General features: G+C 52.1%; 1 protein-coding gene across 1 annotated transcript in view; it reads left to right on the top strand.

The window, feature by feature from the left end:
• LOC107146379 (death associated protein) overlaps positions 1–9,320 on the top strand; it is a 55,759-nt gene extending 46,439 nt beyond the window's left edge. The window contains exons 4-5 of the mRNA XM_015490457.2: positions 7,604–7,646; positions 8,909–9,320. Of these exons, the coding sequence (XP_015345943.2) occupies positions 7,604–7,646; positions 8,909–9,022 (157 nt within the window). The 3' untranslated portion in view covers positions 9,023–9,320. The remainder of the gene's footprint in view (positions 1–7,603; positions 7,647–8,908) is intronic.
• Positions 9,321–12,764: the final 3,444 nt, after the last annotated feature.

Here is a 12,764-nt window from a genome sequence, read left to right as displayed (position 1 = left end):
GCCAGCCCTTTTGATTTATTTATTTTATTTATTTTATTTTATTTTTTGAGAGAGGATCTTGCTAAGTTTCCAGGGCTGGCCTTAGAAAACTTGGAATCCCTCTGCGTCAGCGCCCAAGTGGCTAGGATTACAGGCATGTACCACCATGCCCAGCTCTAGACTGACTTTATACAGTCAGTTAATTCAGTTATTACTACTAAATATGAGCTTGTCAATTGAGGTTCATTCTAAGCAAAGTAAAAATGTTATTTCATTAAAACTCCCAAATATTCTATGAATCGGGTGTTGTTTCCATTTTACAGATGGACACTGAGCACAGAGGAGCTTCTTGTGTGGACCCAGGGCTCTCTGTCTCCAAAGCCCAGGCTCTGAAATGCACCACTGCACGGGGCTTTCCTCTGGGCTTCAGATGCTCTGCACTCTGCAGGGGCAGCAGCAGAACTGCTGGGCACAAGCCCTTACTCCCTCACCTGTCAGGACGTCCTCTCCTCCGTGTAGGGATGGAGGTAGAGGCCCACAGTGGCCCTGGACCATCACTGTGTATTAAATCTGTGAGATGCAAAATAAGTAACCAGAACACATACTGTGATCATTTGTCTTCTTTGCATCCAGGGAAGAAGGGGTCTAGGTGACAGCAGAGGGAAGAAGGAGTGGGAAAAGCCCAAGTCAAATTCTCTGGTTGTCAAGATAGAAAGCAGCTCTGGAACTATGTCCATGGGTACAATGAAGATCCCAGCACCTGTTAGAACAGCTGGCTCAGTGGCCATGTCTGGATTTGCATGGACTCCCATAACAGGTGCCTATCTCCTCCTCACCATGAGGAGGGTGGACCCCATCTCTACATGCAAGCCGTGAACACCCCATACTCAGGAGTGGGGGTTCAAGTCTTCTCTAGCTGCAGAAGGGGGCCGGTGAGGTTTCGAGGTGTTTATCAACAGCTAGCCAAGCACCTGGGAGGAGTGTTTTAGAACCCAGGCAAGAACTGTCCTCCCAGTGGCAACCAGCCCCTGCTCATCTGGAGACACTCGGGAACCAGCAGGGTTAGACTTTGTGTATTTGTGGCCCTGATGAGGGAGGCAGCCTCTCCCCTCTCTGCAGGAGGGAGTGGATCACTAAGAAAGCAGAGCTGGTTTGCTGGGTCACAGGCCTTTCACTGCAGGATCTGAAGACTGGAATTTTGGTGTCACGAAGCACCATCTTCTTACTGGAAATCCAATGTCATTGAACCAGACTGAACAGAGCTCACAAGCTCCACCCCAGCCAAGTTCTTTTGCTAGGGCTCTTTTGAACAACACTATAAATTCCACATACCAAATCTGGAAGGAATTGGGTTCCAGAGTCTTTTCTCCTGGGTTTAGAATTGTTCTTAAAGCATTTAGGCTGAGGTTTTGTTTTTGTTTTTCACCTTCAGTCAGACTCACTTGACAATTAAGGGACTCCTTAGAGAGAAAGGACATGCTTGGCCAGCAGGGGACACCTGGTTCCTGTCATCCTGGGGGTAGCGTTGAGCCTTGCGGGCCCTGAGAGGACCAGCAGTGCCATCTTGTGGGGTGATCTCAGCACCTGAAGTCAGGCCACAGGAACGAAGCCCTTGACTGTCAGGCTTTGAAGAATAACAGGGCAGAGGGACGTAAGTGGGGCAAGGCTGTCCCTCTGCTCACCAGCCACGCTCGTTGTTATTTTGGTGTCTAGAAAATTAAAAAGCCCAGTAAAGTAAGACCAGGTCAGGAAGATATTTCAAGAACTAAAAATAGCAGGAAAGCATTTGTTTTCCGGCTGTTTACTAGAAAGTGATTGTGAAAGCCCCTCAGATGGGAATAGACTTTTCCATAAATTTCATGAAAACACAAAGCCACATGTTCAGAGCAAAGTCAAAGAAGAGTTTCAGAATTTGTTTCACTTCCATTAGGAGGGTGTGTAGAAGGAAGGCTTTCCAGAGAATGGCCACCAGAGGCAGCCCCACCTCACCCACCCACCCAACTGGGTGCCACACGAGCCCCCCCACCCCACCCCCTAACCTCGTTCACTTCGCACTGGTGAATACTAATTAAAACATGTCCTTCTTCCTGAAACTGAGCTCTCTGTTCTCTTACACAGATATGCACACTCATGTGCACACATGCAGAGCTCAGTGGCCATGCCTGGGTCTGCATGGACTCCCACAGCAGGTGCCTGCTCCTTGCCCTAGGCGCTCAGCACCTCCACTGTGGAGAGGCACTTGGAGTCCTTGGTGGACTTTAATCGTCCCCATCTGTTCTGCCTGGGGCAGAGGAGGACACGGTGCTGTCAATTGAAGCCCCCACAGAGATGATCACATTCTTTCCAGCCGGTGCTCACCCGCCTGACCCACCAGCAGGCGGGAACACACTGGGAGTGTCCATTAGTAGGACTGGATCTGGTATGACAGCAGCCTCTCCCCCTCTGTTGACATGGCACAGATACCCTCAGGGGCTTCCCGGTCTTGGAGCAGCCTGACGCTCCTCCCAAGGTGCTGCTGGTGAACTAGACCTTTCCATGGAACTGAGAGGCTTTGCTCTAGAAAGTGCAATCGAGACTCTGCACACAGCTTCATACCCCACCCCTGGCTCACTGGGCAACTTGGACTTGCAGGGAGATTTTAGGGGAGTATCCTTTCTGAATACTGACTACTTCTGTACCAGGAAGTGAGGGAAGTGGCACATGATGGGCCCCTTCCCAGCCCTCGATGGCACTATGCACCACTGACCACTGTCAACAGTGGTGGTGTTCCTTCTGTCCCTGTTTCATGGGCTGCATCAGAAGTGGGAGTGGAGGAGGAGCTAGTGGCCCGTCCCTGAAGGCCCCTCACCCTCTCCTCCAGCCCTCTTCCCCAGGGCCCCCCGGCAGCTCTCAGGGTGCTCGGCCACCATGCCACTTGCATTTGTTTCTTCTTGTCTTCAGTGGGCTCGGAAGCTAAGTTGCTGCCTAAACCATGTCAAACCCTCAAGCCAAACAGAGGAAGGGCCTGGAGAGATTTTCCTCACGTCCAGTCCAGCGATTGCAAGGCCCTTTCTTTGCTTACTTTGGAAACCCTTCTGTTCCAATAAGCAGTAACCACCCCTGGCCGTAGGATCCACAGTGAAGCAAAGCTGGACCCGTCATGAATGTGCACAGCAGTGTGCATGGGACAGGTGGAGTGGTGTTGTCATTGCCATCATCACCATCCACAGCTAACATTGATGGAGTGCTTTCTGTGTGCTAAGCAGTGTGTGTGTGTGTGTGTGTGTGTGTACTCATAAGCATACAGTCACCTGGTGTGGTAGGGTCTGCTGCTAGCCCATTCCACAGAGGAGGAAACCTGGCCTCAGAAAGGCTAAGCACCTACCCACCAGCTGGTTCCTGGCAGACTCAGATTTGAACATAGATGTCTGACAGCAGAGCCCACCTGGAAGGTATGGGTTTGCCACCTTTCCTCCTGTCCTTCCATGTGAACCTGACCACTGCATCTTGACTGGTCAATTAGGAAAGCACTGTATTCCTGAAGCCTGGGAACAGAGACCTATGAGGTGGGTAGAGTGTGGCCTGAGAGTCCCCTAGCTCTGCCCCTGGGACCTTGAACACATTTACAACACCCTCTGACCCTCCGTTTCCTCCTTCAAATAGAAATCACACCTGCTGAGGAGACTCAGGTGAACAGAAGTATTCTGCATTCCAATTAAGTGCTACAGACATAAATGATAGTTTTTAAGAAAAAACTTCATTTCACATTAGAAAATGAATGTTTAGATAGACTTAATGTACTAGCTGGTTGAACAAGAGACTCTTATATTGCATTTAGATGACTATCTGCACTCTAAATCATAGAAGACAGACCTATAATTTGAGGTCCCTTAAAATGAGGGGGTGGGCTCCTGGCCACACTCATGTACCCTGGATGGCCTTTGTCCCAAGTCTGGCTCCCAGCACTTAGCTATTGTATAGCTTTCAGGAAAATTATTGACCATCTCTGATTTATCATCCTTATCTGGAAAATGGAGAGGTGAACCCTCCCTGCTATGTAGAATCCTGTTTGGGGTGATGGAGGGCTTTGCATTTTTCCAAGAAACACCTCCACTGGCTCTTTTAGCAGGTGTCCATGTGAATAGGAAAAAGCATTTGCAGAAAATGAACCCATGTCAAAACTACTAACCTGAAAATGGTTCTGCCCGTGCCGCCATCTCGGCCTTCCCTAGGACCTGCGCTGCGCCTGGGTTTCCAGGCTTACTGATGTGCATGCGTGCATGGTGTGCATCTCCCCCTCCCCAAATCCTCTCACAGGGTAGCACCCCGACCCCAGTCCTTAACAGCATGCTTGGGAAGGACAGGCTGACCAGTCGGAAGGGCAGTGAACCCTCCCTGCTGTGCAGAATCCTGTTTGGGTGGCGAGGGCTTTGCATTTTTCCAAGGGCAGTGCAGCACACCCCAGGGTGAAGGAGGACCTCACACCACTGGCTGAGGAGAAGAGGGCACTAGGTAGGTCGCCCCAGCACAGCTGCCTAGCAGTAGCCATGCTGTGTGACAATTATTAGCCGTGGGTCCTTTCATAATCATTTGCTCAGGGAGAGCAGTGTCAACGTGGGTGCCCTGTGAGGACAGGATGGGTACCTGTGGGGCGATGGGGAGGTTCTGGGCGATGCTGGGAACCACACTGGAATGCGTTAGGGAGGGGCAGCCTGCAGGAGTGAAGGAATTTGAAGCCAACCCTGAGCCTGGGAGGGGATGTCCCAGAGGCCATGGCAGACTTCCTCAAATTTGGCAGGGCTGTCCCACTGAAGAGGGTAGACCCGGGAAGGGCCTCTGGGCAGAGTACAGGAGCCCTAATTCATGTCACCAGAGACCCTTGGCCTGCAGAAGCACAAGAACACCCCTGTCAGCCCTAAGTTCCCATCTGGCCCTTAAGGCCAGAGGTGTGGCTTGAACCTCTCAGAGGTGGAGCAGAAATGTTGGGGACCCCTACTGACAAGGAAATCTTCGTGAAGTCCTAGAACACTCAAAAGTCTTCCTGGTGATCTATCTATTAATCACATGTTGAGAGGGTAGTAAGTGGGGCATGAATACAGTGTGTTGGAATTGACTTCAGTCATTGCTGCTTTGGAGTCCAGCGGAGTTTAAGAATGTGAATTCATTGGGCTGGGGATGTGGCTCAAGCGGTAGCGCGCTCGCCTGGCATGCGTGCAGCCCGGGTCTATCCTCAGCACCACATACAAACAAAGATGTTTTGTCCGCCGAAAACTACAAAATAAATATTAAAANGAGGGTGCGGGGAACAAGGGAAGACAGTCTTCCCTGTCTCCGTTTCCTGAGAGAGAATAATGGTGCATCTTCAAAACAACACCTGTCAGAACGATCTCATCAGATTACGTAAATCCTCAAAGCAGCTCTCACACTGTATAGAACCTGGAAAGTAGGTTACCCTGGGCACGGACCCTGATGGAATCTAATGTGCCAGTGTTTCCCAAGCACAGCGGTGCACCCGACTCTTTACCAGGGGTCCTTGTTTAAACTTCCCCCCAGTCTCCTCCTCGTGACTAGAAGGCTCTGCACGTGCAAGCACGATTCTTAATTTTTGAAGTATCATCTTAAGGTAAAAGCCTTGCCTGCGATCATGCCTCATACGCAGAAATTAGCCTCATTTCTTTTACTACTTTATTTCTGACTGGCACCAAACAGAGGCACTGGAGAAGAGCAACGCAGGATGGAGCCTTGGAGGCGTTACTGATGCCCTACCCTTGAGCCTGCTAGTCTAACAGAATGTACAGTGTTTAGGTCACACCCAAAGTCTGCTCTGCACACAGCTCATCCCCCAGTCCCATCACTGTCCCTGCTACAGACCAGAATCAGCCCTCAGGGGAGCACATAAGTTAGGTCCACACCCTTTCTGTACTTCATCCCTTCAACTGTGGCCATCAGACCCTGAGTCACGCCGACCACTCCTCAGTCTCAAACACCAACCCCAACAGGGTGAACAGGGCCTGCCATGGCTGCAACACTGAAACACAGGGTTGGTGTGGCTGCAGCCACTTCCTGAGCCACTGTGGCAGACACTGTGCACACACCTGCCCTCCCTCCAGTCCACTTGACTCCCTGGAGCCCCGGTGGGTGGGCTCCGGTGACGGGAGAGCTTGCGTGATGCTCTTGATGCATGCCCATCGCTACCGACGGGCACCCATCATGTGTGATCTGGATGCACACAGATAGGCAGTGTACATTTTAAGACATATATCCCCAAAGTAGGCTTGAAAGGTGATACTTGAATTTTTACTTCTTTATTCATCAGTATTTACTCATTTAAAAATATTTAATGATAATTCAATATGAAAATTTGAATTATTTGTGGTGCTTAATATTTACCATTTCCGGATTCCTTTCCAAAGGGCTATCCCCACCCTGTGGGAGGCCACTACTGTGGGAACCCTGTTATCTGTCCCCTCCTCTCTTCCCTAACCCAGAAGTGTCCATCAATTTAGGTATAATGATCCAGAAATTCCCTCCTGAAGCCTAACTAGCCACATTGTGCAGAACATAACACAAAGCTGGCCGTACCCAGCGCAGCTGCACCCATGGAACCTCCCTCTCCACTGTCACCTGATTGTTGTCAGAGCATGTTCTTTACTCTGAGTTCCTTACAGTTTCACTGACTGTCTCCCTTAATGAGTAAGAGCCAAAGGGCAGCTAAACCTCAGCAGGTGGGCAGGGGTGTGTTGGCTAGGCTAGAGGCCCGAGGAGTGGCCTCCTGTGGGTGCTCCCGCAGACAGCCCTGAGATGACTGGACTGGGGTCATTCCTACTGCTAAGTTCTGCTTCAGCCCTAAGTCTGAAGGCCACTAAGCAGCCATGATGGGACCATCTCATTGAGAGGCTCCCAGGGCAGCTGGAGGTTCAAATTATTAAGAAAAGCATGTGCATCTGTCCACACAGAGGGACCGCATGTTAACAGTGGTCATCACCAACACGCTTTGGTTTGTCTCCTCTTCATGAAGGTTCATATGCTACTAGGGTGCCATATTCTGCCCTCTCAATACCGTTGACAGTTTGGGAAGATGGGTATTAATTTATAGGTGAAAAAGTGACAGCTGCCATCATAAGGACCTTGAGTCCATGATGCTTGGTGGTCCACAGGTGCCAGGAATTTGCATCGGTTGTGGAGTCTCACTGGTTAGAAGTTTCTGGAACTCATGGACTCCATGGGGACACTGGGCAGGGAAGCCCCTGGTGGAGAGGGAGGGAAATTCACCCCAGAGCCAAGCTACTTCCCTGTTTCCACAATCCCACCAAATCAGAACTGCCCAGCTTCCTCACAGTGAGAACTTGAGGACTGACCGAAAAACAAGCCAAAAGAAGTTCTTTGGGGCTGTGTCTTCTGCCACCTGTTTTCCTCTCTCACTCTTTGCTTGGACTCACTTCAGAGCAAAGCTTCCTAGTAGCCTTTCCAAAGGGCCTTCAGACTTAGAGCCCCACCACCTAGTGCTTGTGGACACCAGCACCCAGGGAGGGGTCTGCTCCCATCCTCCTTGGGCCTCTTCAGTCCCGAAGCCTCCGTCGTTCCAGCTGCATGTCGCCTTCTGTGGCCTGCCTGTTAAACCCGCCTTTCCCTCCTTGTTTTCCAGCCCGCCTAAGCCAACCGTGTTCATCTCGGGAGTCATCGCCCGGGTAAGCTCACCCGCCCGCCCTGCGGCACCTGCAGCACCCACGCCGTGCATCAGATGGGAGCATCGCACCGCCTCCCAATGCTGGTTCTTGGGAACCCCTCCTAGACTAACCCGCAGCGCTGCGCACCCCGCCCCCCGACCCACCCAGGGCCTGTTACTTTCTTTTTTGTCCCGTTTCCTTCGTGCAGCACGTTTCTGCCGCAGAGGGAACCTGACTGCCCCGTGGTCAGGGACCACCTGCCTCTGCCCCTGCCCTCTGCAGACAGCCAGGGCTCCAGAAACCATGCCCCGGGGCAGGCGTTCTTCAGTGACCTCAGCTAAAAGTGTTCTCACATTTTTAAATGACTTTAAACATCAACATAAGAATCATGTCACGACATAAGAGAATTTAAGAAATACAACTTGGTGTCCATGAATAGCTTTAGTGGCACATAGCTACGTCGTCCACTATGTCCTAGCGATGGCTCTTTCTTCTGCCCTCTGCTGAGTTAAACCCATGGTTCAGTTGCACCCTAACCCTTCGAATCCCCCTCATCTGGGAGACTACACTCTGCCTGTCTGCAGGCTCTCTCCATAATGCCACCTGGGCTCTGCTGCTCTCCGCACATCCAGGTCCTGATCCCACCATGCCTGAAGAAAGGGCCACTAGTGAGGACAGCTCTGTGATGGAGCTGTAGCCACAGCCATCCAGACACCCTGGGACAGACAGATATGTCTGCCACACCAGCACAAATGTGAGGCCACCCCGTGGCCAGGCTCCACCAAGCACAGCCCCGTCACAGCCCGCTATTGGTGCAAGAAGCCAACTGACCCCCCCACCCCCTGGAAAACAGCCAGGCCCCTTCTCCTGTGCCTTTCCTTCCCCACCAGCACCCAGGCCTAGCCCACAGCCATGATGGCAAATCTGAGGCTCAGGTTTTGGTCCTTTCGCCCCTAATGTGGATGATCACAAAGACCTAGCAGGGGAAGCTGCCAGCACCCAGCTCAGGGCAGAGCGAGTCCTGCTGTGCATCTGTCTCGTGGCCTGGGGCAGAGCCAGCTAACACAGTCTCTGTGCTGCCCTCCCCCCCACCGGCCCCTGGTCCTGAGGCCCCCTGAGAGCCTTGGCCCCCAGCCACAGGAGAGGGGCTCCTCGCTGCTGAGAGGTCACTGCCCCATTGCCCCTCAGCCTCTGCTTTCCCTGCAGGAAACCAGTGGACGCTGGGTGTGGGGCCCTGGCACCTAGCCCACCCTTTCACAGTGGCTCATTTGTGTCTCCGACAGGGTGACAAGGACTTCCCCCCAGCGGCTGCACAGGTGGCTCACCAGAAGCCTCACGCCTCCATAGACAAGCACCCTTCCCCCAGGACCCAGCACATCCAGCAGCCTCGCAAGTGAAGGAGCACCTGCACCCCAACACCCCAGCAGACCTGGCTTCACTTCCCTGTGACCTCCCCAGTGGAGACCCAGCACCTTCTCCAAGAGCTGCTCAACCTGGGAAATCTAAGACAAAGCCAAGCACCCCTTCCTTTGTCTTAAATTTCCATATTTAAAATTAGAAACATTCAAACCCCAAATGTGTTCTAGGAGTCTTGGTGGGATGTCATTGAAAGATCCTCGCACCCTCCCCCAGAAGTGCCATTAGCAGAATTTGCTGAGACCCAAGTAAAATGAAGTCCTTCACCCTTTAGCCTAATTCTGTCTTCGCGGTGTTCTGGAGTCCTGCCTGTGGTCCTGAGAACAAGACGGCACAGTGTGGCAAGATTCAATAAGGTTAAGGAAAAGCACAACCATTTCATGCTTTTTAGTAAAAACGTAACAGTCTGCATGGCCACGGGAGGGTATGACATAAGGGCTGGACTGGCAGGTCTCAGGGAGGGCCTTTGAGCAGGCACCTGACACTGAATCCCCCCCATGGGCAACAAGGGTCTCAGTACAAGGTGCCCAAGCATCACAGGACTCAAAGGAAAGCGGTCGGCTCTGAAAAGTCTCTTTATTTCCAGAGGCCATTGTGCTGAGGTCGTGGGCAGGGGGATCCCAGGAGCACTTGCCCAGTGAGATCGTCTCAGTCCAGGCTCTGGGAAGAAGGAGACAGACCTCAAGGTTCAGCAGTCACCTCTAGGGCTGCTCTGGCCTGGAGGTGACCACCTTCCAGGGTGGAGGAGGACACAGGTAGCTCTGGGGTGCTTCACACAAGAGTTGAAAGCATGAGAGACGGGGTCGAGGCCTGCCCTTTGCCTCCCCAGGGATCACCACGTCCCCCTGAGCATGGTCTGTCTCCCTGAGACCAGAATCCCTCCTACCCAGGCACACATCCGCCCGCACCCACCCTCACTTGGGCACATCAGATTGTGCAGTTTCTACACGTGTCTCCTGCTCCCAGATGCTCTAAATTAGTCCTTGTCTTGAGGCTATGGTGTGCTCTGCTTTTCCAAAAAAGCAGACATTAGAAGCTTCTGGAGCGCTGCTCAGGAGAGGGTGTGCCTGACCGTCCCACCCACCAGCAGTGGAGTCTGCTGCAGGTCCAGGTGGCACTGTGGGCATCCTTCATGTGACCAGCCTTTCTGGTACCTTCTCCAGGCTTGTGTGCCAGGTGGCAAAAACCAAGGCAAGCTGGTCAGGTCAGCTTGTCCTCTTGCCTGGGGGAGAAGCCCAGCACCACATTGATGGGCAGCATTGGTTTCCTGGGATGCCAGGGCATAACCCTCAAGGCCCACGTTGCCGATTTCATACTTCTTAATCGCTGAAACGTAGGTATGAACAGAGGGTGTCTCTGGAGACCCAGGCCTGGCTGGCAGTACTGCCATGGAACACGCCACAGGAGCAGCCTGCCCCTGTCTTGTTGAAAGGACCTCCTGCCGCCAGAGGCACGCCAGTTTTTCCAGAGGCACGTTCCATAAACTCCAAGCTAGATTGCACACGCGACTGTGGACTCTAGATCCCTGAAAGCAAGTGCTTTTCTGAATGAGTTTATCAATCGCCAACTGCAAGAATAATAGAGATTCTAATAAAGCTCCCGCATCAATTCTCATGGCTTGTTTCTCTCACATCTCAGAGATTCCCTTTTACATTTTCCTGGGGCTGCCAGGTGGTTTCAGTAGAAATACAAATGTGCATACGTGATGAATATTTTCAAAAAATCATTTCCCAGTCACAGATCTGAACTGTTGAACACCTGGCAACTGGAGCATGATCATCTACTGAGATTGGCAAAACATGGAAAAGCTTAATATAGTTGGTGGAAATGTATTACTTGGGCCCAGCAACTGGGCTGGCCCTGTGCTGAGCAGGCCCATTGGGAACAGATTTTAAAGAGAATCACTCATAGTAAGCCTAGAGGTGGTGGTCGGTAGCTGGTTCTTTGTTATATGCCAAACATCTGCCTGCATGAGAAGGTCTCCCAGAGGAGACCAGGAGGCAGACAACCCAGAGGTGCAGGACCAAGTCTGAGTTTGAGCTGGGAGGGAACCCTGGAATTTTCTCCCTGGAAGCTGCAAGGTCAGGATGGACCAAGCTTGGGTGTGGCCGTTATCACACAGTGCAACTCCCTACAGCCCTCTCCCTCACATCCTGCTGCCTCTGGAAGCTGCTGTTTGTATGTGGGTGTCCTGCCTCCTGGGGACAGGGCTGAGGGTCTTGCTCATTTTGTATCATGGGGCAGTCGATATTCTCCATCAATACGCAGTGGTGGATGGAAGCACCACACACACATCAGACATGGACGGGACTGACCCCAGGGGTTTCCCTGGCAATGAGAAATACCATTGTCCCTGCATTGGTTCCCTGCTGCTGCCATAATAGAGCCACAAACTGAGTGGCTCCAAACAACAGAACCGCGTCTTCTGCCCATTCTGGAGTCTGGATGTTGAAAGTCAAGGTGCTGGCAGGACATCTGTCCTCCCTCTGAAAGCACAAGAGGGGCTCCTTCCCACCATCAAGCTTCAGGCAGCCGCCACCTTTGCCATTTTCTGGCTCAGAGCAACATAAACATAAATCTCATCTCAGACTCTGCAGTCACATGGCCATCCCCTTCTCTGTGTGTCTATGTCCAAATGTCCCAAAGGACACCGGTCATTAGATTTGTGCCTTCTCTGAGCCAATGTGACATCATCTTCACCAATTACAAATGCAAAAACCCTACTTCCAAATGAGGTCACATCTACAGGCAGTGGGAGTCAGTGCTTGAATATTTTGGGAGGAGGACACTAGTCAACCCAGGGCACCAACCTCTTGCTAAATTCCTGGCCACACCAGTCCATTAATTGTTCCTTTAGTAAATCACCTTTCCATCACTGCACCTGCCATGCTCAGTTCATGGCAGTGCCACTGGTCACCAAGCAGAGCCATCTTCAGGAGTGGAGAGAGAAGACTAGAAGGGGGCGCAAAGGGGCAGATGCCCCCCTTTACAGAGAGCTGTCTGCCCCTGGTTCCCATAGCTCATGAGCCTCCCCTTGAGGGGAAGATGAGGGGGACAGAAGCAGATGTGGACACAGGGAAATGGTGTTGAGGTCAGGAAGAGGACAGCTAATGGCACCCATTGCAGAAGCACAAACTCAGCCTCTCGGCAAAGCCTCTCATTCTGCAGAAGAGGCAAGGAGAAGATGAGAGCATGCACCACACAGGGCCAGCTGAAGGTGGTTCAAAACTGGCTGAGCCTTGAAAGACTGAACTGAGAATAGAATGGACCGCAAGTAGAGTTGTTCCAGCCAATCTTAGGACTTCCTCCAACAGTGACCGGAGACAGACCTTGGAGGAAAAAAAATCCACTTCACTTAGGCGTGGTTACCAACAGGGTGGGCTGGTGCAAGGTCATGGGCCAGAGGATCAAGTCTTGTGTCACAAGCTCGAATATTGACTGGAAGGGCACAAACACTCGCACAGAACTATGCAACCAGTCCTGGCTCTTCCCTAAGCCCAGGTTCAGGCGTCAGGTAAGCACCCATGCGCACACGGCCGCAAAGCTACAGGGTGAGATGTGCACAGCATTTTCAAGAGCCCTGGCAATGGAGACATGGGAGTGACCTCCAGCCAAGGGGAGGGCACAGCCTGGGCGGGAGGAGCCTTGAGCTCAGACAGCCAGAGAACGGGCAGGGACTGTGGGGAAAGGCAGATATTATCGACCTAGCAGGTTTGTAATGAA

Source organism: Marmota marmota, unplaced genomic scaffold (genome assembly GCF_001458135.2).
Source record: "Marmota marmota marmota unplaced genomic scaffold, marMar, whole genome shotgun sequence".
Taxonomy (NCBI): domain Eukaryota; kingdom Metazoa; phylum Chordata; class Mammalia; order Rodentia; family Sciuridae; genus Marmota; species Marmota marmota.
This window is presented reverse-complemented; position numbering and strand designations above follow the sequence as displayed.